This window comes from Papio anubis, chromosome 4, assembly GCF_008728515.1.
Source record: "Papio anubis isolate 15944 chromosome 4, Panubis1.0, whole genome shotgun sequence".
Classification (NCBI taxonomy): domain Eukaryota; kingdom Metazoa; phylum Chordata; class Mammalia; order Primates; family Cercopithecidae; genus Papio; species Papio anubis.
In genome coordinates, this window is record NC_044979.1 from 102,757,880 (window position 1) to 102,772,202 (window position 14,323).

Genomic DNA, 14,323 nt, shown 5'->3' on the forward strand with positions numbered 1-14,323 from the left:
TCCCCAGTGAGTAGCTGGGATTGCAGAACCTGCCACTGCATGCCCCGTGGTGCCTTATTTTTTAGTAGGGACAGTAGTTTTTCCTGCATCTCTTGGTGGGATGGAATTCTTGAACTCCTGGCCTACTGCCCGGAAGTCTACCGCCCTACCTCCAAAAGTTGGATTGAGGCAGCCACCCAGTGCAGCTTTAAGCTGTAGATTTCATCCCAGGCACCGCTGGGAATTAGCCGTAGCTAGCACAATGGAAATTGCTGCTCAGGTAAAATTGATTACCCTGTTTCCAGCAGCAATGGCTGAAGCCATGGAATGGTAATAAAAGCTTGTGCCAACTCACAGAGAAGAGCCAGCTATTATGAGTAAAGTAGGAGAATGCATGCTTTTAAACATGCGGAGGAATACTTTAAACATACAGCACTGCCAACTAAACTAGGGTTATCATTTCATTCTTTGTAGGCTATTGGCAGCAAGAATTGCTTGGCAAATTTCTCACTTCAATATAGAGTATTATTATAAAGTAATCAATTTATTATGCAGGGAAAGGCTCTGATGGAAAATCACCAGTATCATGAAATTTCCTCAAAGGTGCCATTGCTCTCTGCTTCCCGGTTCAAGGTTTCTTGGTACTAGTTGCGAATTGCTTCAAAGAAACAGGATATAGGCTCAGCTCACTTAAGCAATGATAGGCTTTATGATTCAAAAACTCCTTAGAAATCAGGTTTTCCAAGGTAAATTCTGCTCCCACTGATCAAAACAGCCAATGTTGTGGATTAGAGCCAGACGTCCTTAACAGAGAGTAGGATTGGCCCATAGCATGCTAATGTAGCTTTTAGAATGAACACCAGGACAAAAGAAAAGGAAAATCTATAGGTAAGATATACACAGATAATATCTCAAACACCACAGAAATAACATTTGTGAATAAATATAATAGAAAAATAACACATGTTAGGCCTTAAAATCTATCAAACTAACTAATACATTAAAAGAATGTGAATTATATTATTTCATAAAAATCCATACCTTTAATATAAACACATTCCCTATTTTAGAAAATCTTTGCGGGCAAGTATAGCCATATTTAAAAATTTCTATGGAAACAACCAAGGACATCTTGCATTCAACTTAATTAATATACCCAAAGGAATATAAATCATTCTATTACAAAGATACATGTGTTCGTTGCAGCACTATTGATAATAGCAAAGACATGGAATTAACACAAATGCCCATCAGTAACAGACTGGATAAAGAGAATGTGGTACATATATACCATGGAATACTATGCAGCCATAAAAAGGAACGAGATCAGGTCCTTTGCAGGGACATGAATGGAGCTGGAGGCCATTAGCCTCAGCAACAGGAACAGAAAACCAAACACCACATGTTCTCACTTATAAGTGGTTGCTGAACAATGAGAATACATGGACACAGGGAGGGGAACAACACATGCTGGGGCCTGTTGGGGGATGGGGTGGGGAGAGCATTAGGAAAAACAGCTAATGCATGCTGGGCTTAATACCTAGGTGATGGGTTGATAGGTGCAAAAACCACCATGGCATACATTTACCTATGTAACAAACCTGTACATCCCACACACGTACCCCAGAACTTAAAATAAAAATAAAAATTAATTTAAAAAATCATCTTACCTGTGTAAAAAGTATAAACTGAGCAAATTGCCAGGGAAGCATAAAAGCCACATTGGAAAGACAGAGTGCAACGAAGGGCCTTCTATCATTGCTCGAGGTCCTTAATAGAGAGAATTGATACCAATAAGTTTCACCCTAAAAACAGGCTGTCATTAAAAAGAAAGACTAATTGCAAAATGATAAAATCTAAATTATTCCATTACCTTTACTATAATACAACAAAATATAGTTAACTTTTTAAAGCATACTAAGAACGAAATACTTCGTGCCTTGCATGAAGCAATCAGAATGAGTTTAAAATAACATTGTAATTTACCACTAAATATTTTAAATACAAAGCTTGTTTTCCTCTACATCCTGCATGACATTAGAAATTTAATACTCAACAAGGAGGTCAGAAAATAGGGCATGGCTGCCCTGCACACCTCAACATGCTTCTCCTGTATGTGCAGCAACAACTTTACATACCACCACTTTTATGTTTCAAAAAACATTGAAGAGAAATGTAAGTGCTGACAAAGTAATAAGTTAACAACTATGGGAAAAATTTGAGGAAAAGGAATCTTAAAAAATTAAAAAATCATTCTAGAATTCAGTTGAAGTGTGTGGAAGTTTAAATTGTCCATTCTCCATTACTGATATGTATTGGGAACCAGTATCTTTTACCACAGAGAATTACAATAACTTTTAGACATGAAAAAAGAAACACAAATGTTTTACATAAATAATAAAACTGTAACTGTTCCTTTAATAAATGCGGTGTTGGATTTACGATGAATCTTTGTACAATCATATAAATTTTCAAAACAAAATTCTAAATGTTCATATTGTTTACTGTTATCATAAAATACTCATTATGTGCCCCAATCTTAAATTTTTCTTTTTTTTTTTTTTTGAGGCCCGAGGTCTTGCTTTCGGTAGCCGGGCGCGGAGTGCAGTGGCGGATCTCAGCTCACTGCAAGCTCCGCCTCCCGGGTTGCCATTCTCCTGCCTCAGCCTCCCAAGTAGCTGGGACCCCAGAGGCGCCACTTCACCTCGCTTGACTAGTTTTTTTGTATTTTTGAGTGAGAGGCGGGGTTTCACGATTGTTAGCCAGGATGGTCTCGATCTCCTGACCTCATGATCCGCCCGTCTACGGCCTCCCAAAGATGCTGGGATTACAGGCTTGAGCCACCGCACCGGCCCAATCTTAAATTTTTCAAGCAAAAATTACTTTTGACTAAGATACAGAGTATAGCATGCCCTCAATGATACAACCCTAAATATTCTAATTAAGACATTTTATTCCATGAAACCCTGACTGACCAGACTGATATTACTTCAAAAAAAAATAAAAATAACCACCTTCCTAGAAATTAAACTGGGAGTGAATAGCAAAGGGGTGATGAAAAGGAATGGGCCAGCTTCCATCACCTAATCTTGAGAAGGCAAAGTGTACAGCAAGATACAGAAATCTGAATGAGGAGGAGGTTCTAAATCCAAATTCAACCCAGAGTATACTAAGTCAGGTTGGTAAGAAATCAGGATTAAGCCTGCTCCATTCTCAAGGGTTTGTGCAGTACACTACTACTTACCACTCAACAGTGGCACATATAGGTGCCACAAATATTTGCATGGATGTGTGCACCAGTGGTACTTTTAAATACAGCATAACTGGCTGGGCACAGTGGCTCACGCCTGTAATCCCAGCACTTTGGGAGGCCGGCGGGCGGATCACTTGAGGTCAGGAGTTTGAGCCAGCCTAGCCAACTTATGGGTAAAACCCTGCCTCTGCAAAATACAAAATTGGCCCGGGGGGTGGTAGAATTTGTGCACCTGTAATCCCAGCTACTTGGGAGGCTAAGGCAGGAGAATGGCTTGAACCAGGGGAAGCAGAGGTTGCAGTGAGCGATTGTGCCACTGCACTCCAACCTGGGTGACAGAGCAGACTTCATCTCTAAATAAATAAATAAAATTTATGTATGTGTGGATGATTCATAAATTCTGTTTTCAAAAACCAGGAAGACAAACAAATGAGTTTTATATAAAGGCAGAATCTGCCAGGGACTAGTAGGTGAAGAATGGGGTCCTCTAGAGATTTGGAGGAGCTAGTGATCATTATTTCATTCAGTGAGAGTTCTCATTAGTATTCTATCAGCTTATTTCTCTGATAAGGCTATTTATACTGCTACCACTTACGGGGTTTTTGTTCATTTCTCAGACCTCTTAAAATATCTAAAATGCTTATAAATGTAATCCCCTACAAAAAGTGTATCAAAAAAAAAAAAACTTTGAAGAATGAAACTGGTTTGTCCTGTTAGAACATTGGTTGTTCAAATGCTTCATAAATAAGAGAATATATGTACTCCTTATCCATCTGCTCACATTTAAATTCGTTTACACACAGAACCTTTTTCATGACACATTCATCAAAACCACAGGTTAGAAAGCAATGTCCAGAGTACCTAAACTCTGAAGAGAAAATGTAATTGTTTCTCAAAACTTTTTTGAATCTTGGCAAAATATACAAACACACACCTTTTGGTTTTAAAACATAATGTAGTTATTTAAAACCGTAGCCTACTCTTAAATGGAAACGAATTTTACATGGCAATTTTGAATTATTTTCTTAAATCTATACTCAATACTTTTAAAATAACTAAAAATGGTCTAAATTTAGTAATTACAACTTCATAGGAATTGAAGTATATATCTATAATATATATATATTTACATTTTTTTAGAGGGGGTCACCATCTGTTGCCCCAGGCTGGAGTGCAGTGGCACAATCCCAGCTCCACGGCAACCCTCTGCCTCCTGGTTCAAACAATTCTCCCTGCCTCAGCTCCCAAGTAGCTGGGATTACAAATGCACATCACTATGCCTGGCTAATTTTTTGTATTTTAGTAGAGGCGGGGTTTCATCATGTTGGCAGGCTGGTCTCGAACTCCTGACCTCAGTGATCCGCCCACCTTAGCTCCCAAAAGTGCTGAATTGAAGTATATTTTAAAACTTAAAATTACAATTTATTTGCGTTTGTTTTATAAAATCAAAGTTACCTGAGAATCAAAGAAGTTAAAATATACATCCCTGAGTACAAGGAATGGATAGGAAAAACTTTCACGGAGGTGGTGTCCACATCCTGCAGGGTGGCTGAAATCAACAAAATGCCCACTTTGCATCATGTTTACTACAACAAACATATTTAAAACCAGGAGATTGAGTTTGTTTTATTTTAATACTAGGCTCACTATATCCCATTTCTGAGGTGTCTGGCATAGCTTCTACTCAGTTTTGAGCTCTCTTAACACATGAGGCCATTAAGTAGAAATTAACTACCATGTCAGAAACCAACAACAAATATATCAGACTGAACAAAGGAAACCCAAAGGGACAAATAAGATTGTATGTATAAGAGTTGTGAGAATTCTGTGACTGACCAACTAGATCCACAGTCCAGTCCTGCAGGTATGATCCTGGCATATGATCCTGGCATCCCTAGGCTTTGGGTTATATGAATGCCAAGACAAACCCTAAACAAATGTCACCTAGGTAATTAAAGCACCAAGAGTTTCTACATAACAAGTTTGAATGAATATAAATACACACTTCAGATAGCTAAAAGATTGCCTCAGAATTTGTAAAATGTAACTAAAAAAAGTGTAAGTATATATTTTAAAACAACTAGAAGTATTTAGGAACTACAAAATGTGATGCATGTAATGAAAGTATTAAATGTTCATACAAACTTTAAAAATGACTTCTAAGACATATGGGTCAAGGAAGTATCAGAAAATTTTCCATCAAAATTCTGAAATTCTAGAAGAATGTGAACTCATTACTTTCGAGTGTAAAGTTATTGCTCCTCTTCCAAGATCCCAAAATTGTAAATGTTGTAAGAGGAATTATGATACATATAAGAAAGTCAACTTATACCAAGTTTCCTGGCACACTCAAAGAAAAGCTTTGTCATTATATCAGCACATTGTTGAATGACAATGCATTTGTTTGCTTTAAAATAATATATATAAAAAGGATTTTTATGTATAATTTTTATGATTCCTTTATCTAACTGATTTTTAAAATTAGCATAACAGCAATGGATGAAAGTGCTTCTATCCTGGCCGGGTGTGGTGGCTCATGCCTGTAATCCCCAGTACTCTGTAGTGGGAAGCCAGGCAGGTGAATCACAAGGTCCGGGGTTCAGCGAGACCAGCCTGGCCAGCAGGTGACCCCATCTCTACTAAAAGTATCACAAAAATTTAGCTGGGCGTGGTGGCACATGCTGGTGAATCCCAGCTACTCAGGAAGGTTGAGGGGCAGGGCCCAGCCCCGAACCCAGGAGGCCCAGAGGTTGCAGTGAGCCAAGATGCGTGCCATGGCACTCCAGCCCTTGACAGAGCAAGACTCACCTTAGAAAAAATAGAGGCACTTCTACCCTATATAACCTGTGTCATAACATATTAAATATTTGTTCCCCAAGAGCTAGTAAGTAGTCTCTCTCTTTCATTGCCATATCCTCCCATCCTAACAGAGGGATGGGCGTGGTATTGTATGTACTCAATATTTTGTTGAATGAATCCATCATTATTTAAATAAGCTTCATGACTCTTTTAGAGCAGACGCTGTGTTTCATTGGGCTGAATTAATAGAGATTAATGTCTATTTTAGATTCAGCGTTTTGCATTACTGAACAGACAGCATGGCCAGTAACAGAAAGAAATGTAAAGGGAGGCAGGAGGCAGTGTCTTAGCTGTGTCCCTGCTGTCAGGCTGAGACCTCTTTCATTGTTGTTATTGGGGGTACAATGCAAAGTTTCACTTAGGCAAGACAGGTAAGGATTCTAGAGATCTGCTATATACAATAATGTTGTGTGTTAATACCATGTTGTACATGCAAAATTTAAGAGGTAGATCTCATGTTACTTATTCTTACCACAATAAAAAAGTTGAATATATATGTTATATATATATAAAATGTTTTTTTATAAAATATAATAACTATAATTTTATCATTTTATAAATATAGTATCTGCATGTAGCGAGGTTTTGAGGCAGACCAGTAGACATGGAATGGAAATCCAGCTTCATAATGCAGCAAATGTGGAATCTTGGACCATCAGCAACCTTCTCTAAATTTAGAACAGAATTCATAAGCTTGTGTAGTGGGAAGCTTGCCACCACCCACAAAAAAGTTTACTGGGAATACATCAGATGTGTGATGTGATTCAACTCAACAAGTACAGTATTTCCTTTTCTCTACAGAATATATGTATGTGTATATATTTACTAAAAAGTAAGACAAGAGATTTCCGCGTTTGAGGGAAATTCTAGCTAATGCAAACATTATTTCAATCAGGTACCTTGATTAAAAGTATCAACTTATAACTTCTGAGGTCTCTAAAATATTGTGAAGTCATAAGTAGTATACAATTACATATTGTTTTGTGATATATTTCCTTGTTCCTCTATAACGCTACTTCTTAAAATTGCTTTCTAGAAAACAAACCTCTCCATGATTGAGAAAAGAAAGCTGAGAGATACTGTAATAAGACCTCCTAGTTAGTGCCTGCACTGGAAAAAAAAATAAAGAGTATACAGTAAATTCATGGAAATACAGTGAGCTTTCACAGAGCCTCAAAAATTTAAAATCATAGTTTAAATATTTAAAACATAATAGTACTAGAAAACCATACCCATGTAGTTGATGTTTAAATCCTGAATGTACAATTCAAAAAGTGTACATATAAATTAATCTCAATTTTTATAATTTATTATAAAACTAAAACACTTTCTAAATAAAATACATAGGGTCATAGGTGTGAACATAAAATGCTTTTCTTTTTGTTTTTAGAGGCCAGGGGTCTTGCTCATATTGCCAGACTGGAGTGCAGTGGTGGAAATCTCGGCTCTGCAGCCTCCACACCTCCTGGGTTCCAGCAATTCCTCCTGTCTCAGGTTCCTGGTGGCTGGGATTACAAAGCATGCCACAGCAGCTAATTTTTACTTTTAGTGAGACAGGGTTTCACCATGTTGGCCAAGCTGGTCTCAACTCCTGACCTCCGTCCACCCGCCAGCCTCCCAAAATGCTGGGAACTTCTTGTCCATCTTGAAGTATAAATCTGTTACCAACAAATTATATTAGATTTTTTTGATCTGAAAAATGTATTTTTGGCCTCCATTTTTAAAAGATAATTTCATTAAATATAGAATTCTTGATTTTTCTTCTTCAGCACTTTGAATTACCATTCCAGTGTCTGATAATTTCCACTATTTATGTTGAGAAGTCAGATGTTTATATAGCATATCATTTTTTTCTCTTATTTTCAAGATTTTCTCTTTATCTTTGATTTTACCATTTTGACTATAATGTGCCTTGCTTTGGTTTTCTTTGGGCTTAACCCAGTTGGATTTGTTGAGCTTAGCAGATCTCTAAGTTAGTAGCTCTTATCAAACTTGAGAAATTTTTGGCCAACATTTCTTCAATATTTTTTCTGTCATGTTCTCTTTTTCATTACATCTAATATTAAAATTATGCATGTGTTGAACTACTTAATGTTACATAGGTCTGTGACATTGGTTATTTTTCAATCTTTTTGGTTCCTGTTCTTTTGATTAACTATTCTCTCTTACCTTCAAATTCACTGAATTTTCTGTTCAAATGTTCTGTTTTCATCTCAAAACTGTTGAGTACATTTAAATAATTTTCATTTCATTTACTATACTTTTCAGCTCTAGAATTCCCATGGGGGCTGGAGTGTTTCTATTTCTCTGCTGAGATTCCATATCTCTTCACTCATGGATACCATGTTTTCTTTTAATTTATTGAATATATTTTTCTTAAGCCTTTGAATGTGTTTGTAATAGTGGCTTTGCAGTCTTTGGCTGCTAAATCCAACATCTGGACCTACTTGAATTGGTTTCTGTTAACTTATTTTTTTTTTTCAGTGTTGGTCATACTTTCTCATTTTAGTTTGCATCTCTGAAACCTTTTGCACATTGTAAATGATATATTGAAGTGACTGTAGAACCTGTTTTGTTCTTCTGATTGCCAATGTGTTGTTCTAGGAGACAATTAATGTGCCTGAATTTCCTGTCATGTGCAGCAGCTAGTATTTCTGCTTAGGAGCCTAAACAAAGGCCTCAAAAGATCCATTACACATCTTAGAATTTTATGACTTTTAGAGATTCAAAATTCAGAAATTTAAAAATTTTAATTTTTCTTATTATGTTTTTCTTAGGATGTTTTTCTTATTATGGCATTTTGGGTTTTGTCACTTTTCTTTTAAGTCTTACAAATCCAACTCAGCTATGGTACAAGATGCTAATATCTCACTGTGTTTTAAATTCAAATCCATATTTTATATATCTAATAAAAATTTTCATATTTCAAAAATTATGAAAAAAGCTAAGTAGAAGATGTTAAATTGAAAAATCAGGATGTTAAAATATACTATAATGTTTGGAATTAATTTCTACTTCATTGATAGTATAATTTTACTTCTCGGCCGGGCGCGGTGGCTCAAGCCTATAATCCCAGCACTTTGGGAGGCCGAGACGGGCGGATCACGAGGTCAGGAGATCGAGACCATCCTGGCTAACACGGTGAAACCCCGTCTCTACTAAAAAAAAAAATACAAAAACTAGCCGGGCGAGGTGGTGGACGCCTGTAGTCCCAGCTACTCGGGAGGCTGAGGCAGGAGAATGGCGTGAACCCGGGAGGCGGAGCTTGCAGTGAGCTGAGATCTGGCCACTGCACTCCAGCCTGGGTGACAGAGTTAGATTCTGTCTCAAAAAAAAAAAAAAATTTTACTTCTCTAGATGAAATAATTTAAACTACGATACCAGGATAATATTTTAATGAATTTAAACTAAAATCTCTTAAAGAATCAGGACTACTGTAATAAAGTGAAACATTTGTTGCTTAAAAATATACCATATCAGAGAGCATAGGGTTAATACTCACTTAGTTCTCACAACACACCATGCCTCTTCTAAAACATAATAATTCACATGTAACTCCAATAATTTATCTCTTATTTCTTTGGCAGATTTTCGACTATATGTAGAATAAACTATTTTTGTCCGGGCCCTTTAAATTTAAACAATAGTTTAAAAGATTTTAAAATGAATGATAATAGAGTAGACTAAAAAAAAATCTTACTAAGTTGAAATCTCAATACTCACTGGGTGGAACACTGATATACATGACTCGAAACAGCATCAACTATTTTGGGGATGGCAGTTTCCACATTCCTACTTATATTTTGAATGTAATGAAACTTATGGCAATTTTAATTCTGCATATACTGCTTATTAGTGTTTAAAATAGTCTAAAGTTGTACTGGGTGGCAGAGAGCAGCTTAGGATATAACATTTTCTTCTCATAATTCACAAAGTTTTCAGAGAATATATTCTGACAGAGATTGAATGTAGTGAAAACATATCTTTCAATGCTTAATTTCATCTGAAGAAGCTCTGACAAACACATGAATTGAAACTGAGTGTATCAAGTAGAATACTTAGACAATGGGCATCCAGGGTGTCAGAACAGGTAGGAAAAGCACCTTCACAGAATCTTGAGAAATGGGGATGGTCACCAAAATGTGGTACAACAGGTGATTTGACCGTAGTGGGAGTTCTTACAAAATCCTGACAAACTATCACTTATGCATTGGATGTTGCTTAGAATTTCAAGCATATGGGATGCTCAGTCACCACAGTGGTTTCCATGCCAGTTCACCGCAGTAGAACAGAGAGAGCATCAGGTGCATTTCTAAGGTGTCTGACTCCAAACCCTGGCTCCTAGACGGCAGACCTAAAACTTTTAATTTAAACATTTGCCTCTAACAATAGGCCAAAAATCCACTTTTAAAAAAGATTATACTGACAACTACTAGAATAACCAAAATAATTTTTTAAAGTAGCCATTTAAGGAAAGCAAAACTTTTAGACATCAATGGAAACTAGAGTTCTCATAATCGGCTAGCAAAAATTTTCATGAAAGCACGTAATATATAATAGTAACTTTCATGTACTTTTTCTACCTGTCACAAAAGGCTAGTCATTGGCCACCAGTAAGATCTAGAAATCATTTCTTAAATCAGAGTGGGGCTTATGATGTAGAGCAGGGGTTGGCAAACTATGGCTGTGAGTTAAATCCATCCTATCTCCTGTTCCAACTACCTAGTAGTTTTACTGGAATACACACACACATCATAAATATGTGACACATTTGTCACTTTGGGAAAAACTGGCTTTTGCATTTTTCAGTTTTCAGAGGTCTGCTTGCTCCAGAGGCAACAGCTATATATTGTCATTTCTGGATGGTTATTGTCATTTTTTTTTAACTTCCAGCATGAAAATGCAGATGAGTTTGTGTGTGTGTGTGTGTGTGTGTAAAAATTTTTCCAATTCCTAAGAATTGGGAGTCACCAAGTGAGTCTTGATGAAATATTCATCAGCCGCCAACCTCAAGTCTGCATCTTCATAATGTGGATGATTCACAATGGGATGAAGTGTAGACAGCTTGACGCCATTGTAGGCATCGCATCTGCAAAGACAGCATCTGAAATAAAAAAAGACTATATTCTTCAATGAAATGTTTCAAAGAAAATCAGAAGTTACACTTACCTCTAATATGTGAACCCAAATTAAGAAGGATGATGCCTATTTACATGACGGTGGACCTCATTCTTTTTATTGACTCAATAGCTACTCATTGTCTACTATAATAATAGCTGACTTTTGTTAAGTGCTATCTTGGTGCTAGAAACTGTGCTCTATATTTTAATAAGAATTAAATAACTTAATTTGCACAATTCTAAGAGGTGAGTCCTCTATTCTTACTTTGTAGAATCTACAAACTGAGCATGTGTGGGTCTGGGTTGTGCACTCATTAGAATCTAATGCCTGATGATCTGAGGTGGAACCATTTCATCCAGAAACCACCCCATATCCCCCAGTTCTGTGGGAAAAAAGTGGTCTTTCAAGAAACCAGTCCCTGGTGCCAAAAAGGCTGGGGACTGCTGTTGTAGATGATGAAGAGACAGCCAAGTTAAGTGACTTGCCCAAGACTGCACAGCCAGGAAGTTCCAGAGCCTGCTCTCTTAGCTGCTTCACTAAAGCTTCCTGCCATGCTAGAGCACCACGCGAACAGCAGGACTACAGACACACATGAAACAAAAAGAATGTAAAATGTCATATCTGTTCCAATAATGTGAAATGCCAGGAACTGAGAGACTGCTGTGAAGGGCAAGTCTCATGGGACATTTTTTCAAATGACTTTTGTGGCTTGTGAACTATGGTCCTGTGGATGTGCCATAAAAAGAGAAAAGCATTGTTTTCTTCCCTCAGATAATCTTTAATTGAGTTCTCAGAGTTACCATTTGACTTGACACCATTTATACATGCCATGAAATCATTTCATTATTTGCTGCTAGTACTTTTTGGAGTAATGACATGTATAAATTTGGTCATAACAAGAGATACATCAAAATCTACTATCTGGCTTCCATTTCATCTCTTGAAGCACCAGAAGACCAAATGCTTACTTCCTGATACTTTGGTATAAAAAACAATTATATACTTGTGAAGGTTATAATTTTTAATCAGTACAATAAAATCAGTAATAAAGACAAGACATATTATTCAGATATACTGTAAAAAAAACTATGTTGGAGAGGAGGTGGAGCATGATGACCAAGTAGAAGCCTCCACTGTTCATCCTCCCCTCAGGAACACCAAATGTGATAACGATCTACGCAAAAAGCACCTTCATAAGAACCAAAAATCGCTTAGGTACCAGGTTGGCCACAGTGGGGAGGAGCACCAAGAAGGTTCTTGTGGTCCCCGATTCCAGGTCTTGGCTCTTGGGTGGCATTTCTGGACCTGCCCTGGGCTGGAAGAGAGCCCGCTGCCCTGAAGGGTGAGTCCCAGGCCTGGCAGCACTCACCACAAGCTGACTGAAGAGCCCTTGGGCTTTAAGTGAATGCTGGCAGTAGCCAGGCAGTACCTCCCATGGGCCTGGGGTAGTGGTGGAAATGGAGAGAGACCCCTCTGCCTGGGGAAAGGGGAAGGAAGGGTGGGAAGGACTTTGTCTGGTGGTTTCAGCACCAGTTCAGCTGCAGTAGAATAGAGCATCAAGTAGATTTCTAAGGTGTCTGACTCCAGGCCCTGGCTCCTGGACAGCAGCATCCCTGGACCTGACTATGACCTGGGGGATCTTGCCACCCTGAAGGGAAGGTCACCAGCCTGGTTTGCTTTGATACCTGCTGACTGTAGAGCCCTACACCTTGGGCAAACATAGGTGGTAGCCAGGCAGTAGTTACAATGAGCTTTGGGCAAGACCCAGTGCTGTGCTAGCTTCAGGTCTGACCCAACACATTCCCAGTAGTGGTGGCCACAGAGGTGCTTATGTCACCCCATCCCCAGCTCCAGGCAGCTTAGCACATAGAGAGAAAAAGAGAGACAGACTCCATATGGGAGACAGTAAGGGAAGAGAAACAAGAACTTCTGCCTGCTAATCCTGAGAATTCTGGATTTTATCCAAGACCACCAAGGTAGTACCTCTAAGAGTCTGTAATAGCTTCAGTGTTACTGGGCACAGGGTGCCTCCTAGTGCAGATACAGCTGCAGCGACCGGAAACTTAGATCACAACACCAAAGTCCCTTTGAATACTTGGAAAGCCTTTCCAACAAGGATGGGTACAAACAAGCCCAGACTGCAAAAACTACAATAAATACCTAACTCTTCAATGCCCAGACACTGACAAACATCCACAAGCATCAAGACCATCCAGGAAAACATGACCTCACCAAAGAAACTAAATAAGGCACTAGGGGGCCAATCCTGGAGAGACAGAGATATGCAGCCTTTCAGACAGAGAATTCAAAATAGCTGTGCTGAGGAAACTCAAATAAATTCAAGATAACACAGAGAAGGAATTGGTAATCCTATCAGATAAAGTCAACAAATACATTGAAATAATTAAAAAGAATCAAGCAGAAATTCTGGAGCTGAAAAATGCAACTGACATATTGAAGAATGTATAAGTCTCTTAATAAGCAGAAATGATCAAGCAGAAGAAAGAATTAGTGAGCTTGAAGACAAGGAGTTAGAAAGAGAGACAGCAGTAGGAAGTTTATTCAAAAGTATAACAGAGAACTTCTCAAAGCTAGAGAAAATATCAATATTCAAGCACAAGAAGGTTCTAGAACACCAAGCAGATTTAACCCAAAGGCTAACTCAAGTCATTTAATATCAAACTCCCAAAGTTCAAGGATAAAGAAAGGATCCTAAAAGCAGCAAGAGAAAAGAAACAAATAACATACAATGGAGCTCTAATACATCTGGCAGCAGACTCTTCAGTGGAAACCTTTACAGGCCAGGAGAGCATGTCATGACATATTTAAAGTCAAGGAAAAAACCTTTTACCTGAGAGTAGTGTATCCAGAGAAAATGTCCTTCAAACCTAAAGGAGAAGACTTTCCCAGTCAAACAAAAGCTGTGAAATTTCATTAACACCAGACCTGTCCTGTAAGAAATGCTAAAGGAAGTTCTTCAATCTGAAAGAAAAGGACATTAATGAGGAAGAAATAATCGGAAGGTACAAAACTCACTGGTAATAGTAAGTACACAGAGAAACACAGAATATTGTAGCAGTGTAATTACGGTATATAAACAACTTATGTAAG

General features: G+C 37.9%; 2 protein-coding genes across 2 annotated transcripts in view; both read right to left on the minus strand.

Annotated features, from left to right (window-relative positions):
- LOC101015792 (probable C-mannosyltransferase DPY19L2) overlaps positions 1-14,323 on the minus strand; it is a 93,345-nt gene that overhangs the window by 51,621 nt on the left and 27,401 nt on the right. The gene's annotated exons all lie outside the window — the stretch shown is intronic.
- The window catches only part of LOC116274632 (probable C-mannosyltransferase DPY19L2), a 38,546-nt gene continuing 33,736 nt past the window's right edge, over positions 9,514-14,323 (minus strand). The window contains 3 exon segments of the mRNA XM_031665862.1: positions 9,514-9,719; positions 11,100-11,160; positions 11,163-11,195. Coding sequence (XP_031521722.1) covers positions 9,590-9,719; positions 11,100-11,160; positions 11,163-11,195 — 224 coding nt within the window. The 3' untranslated portion in view covers positions 9,514-9,589.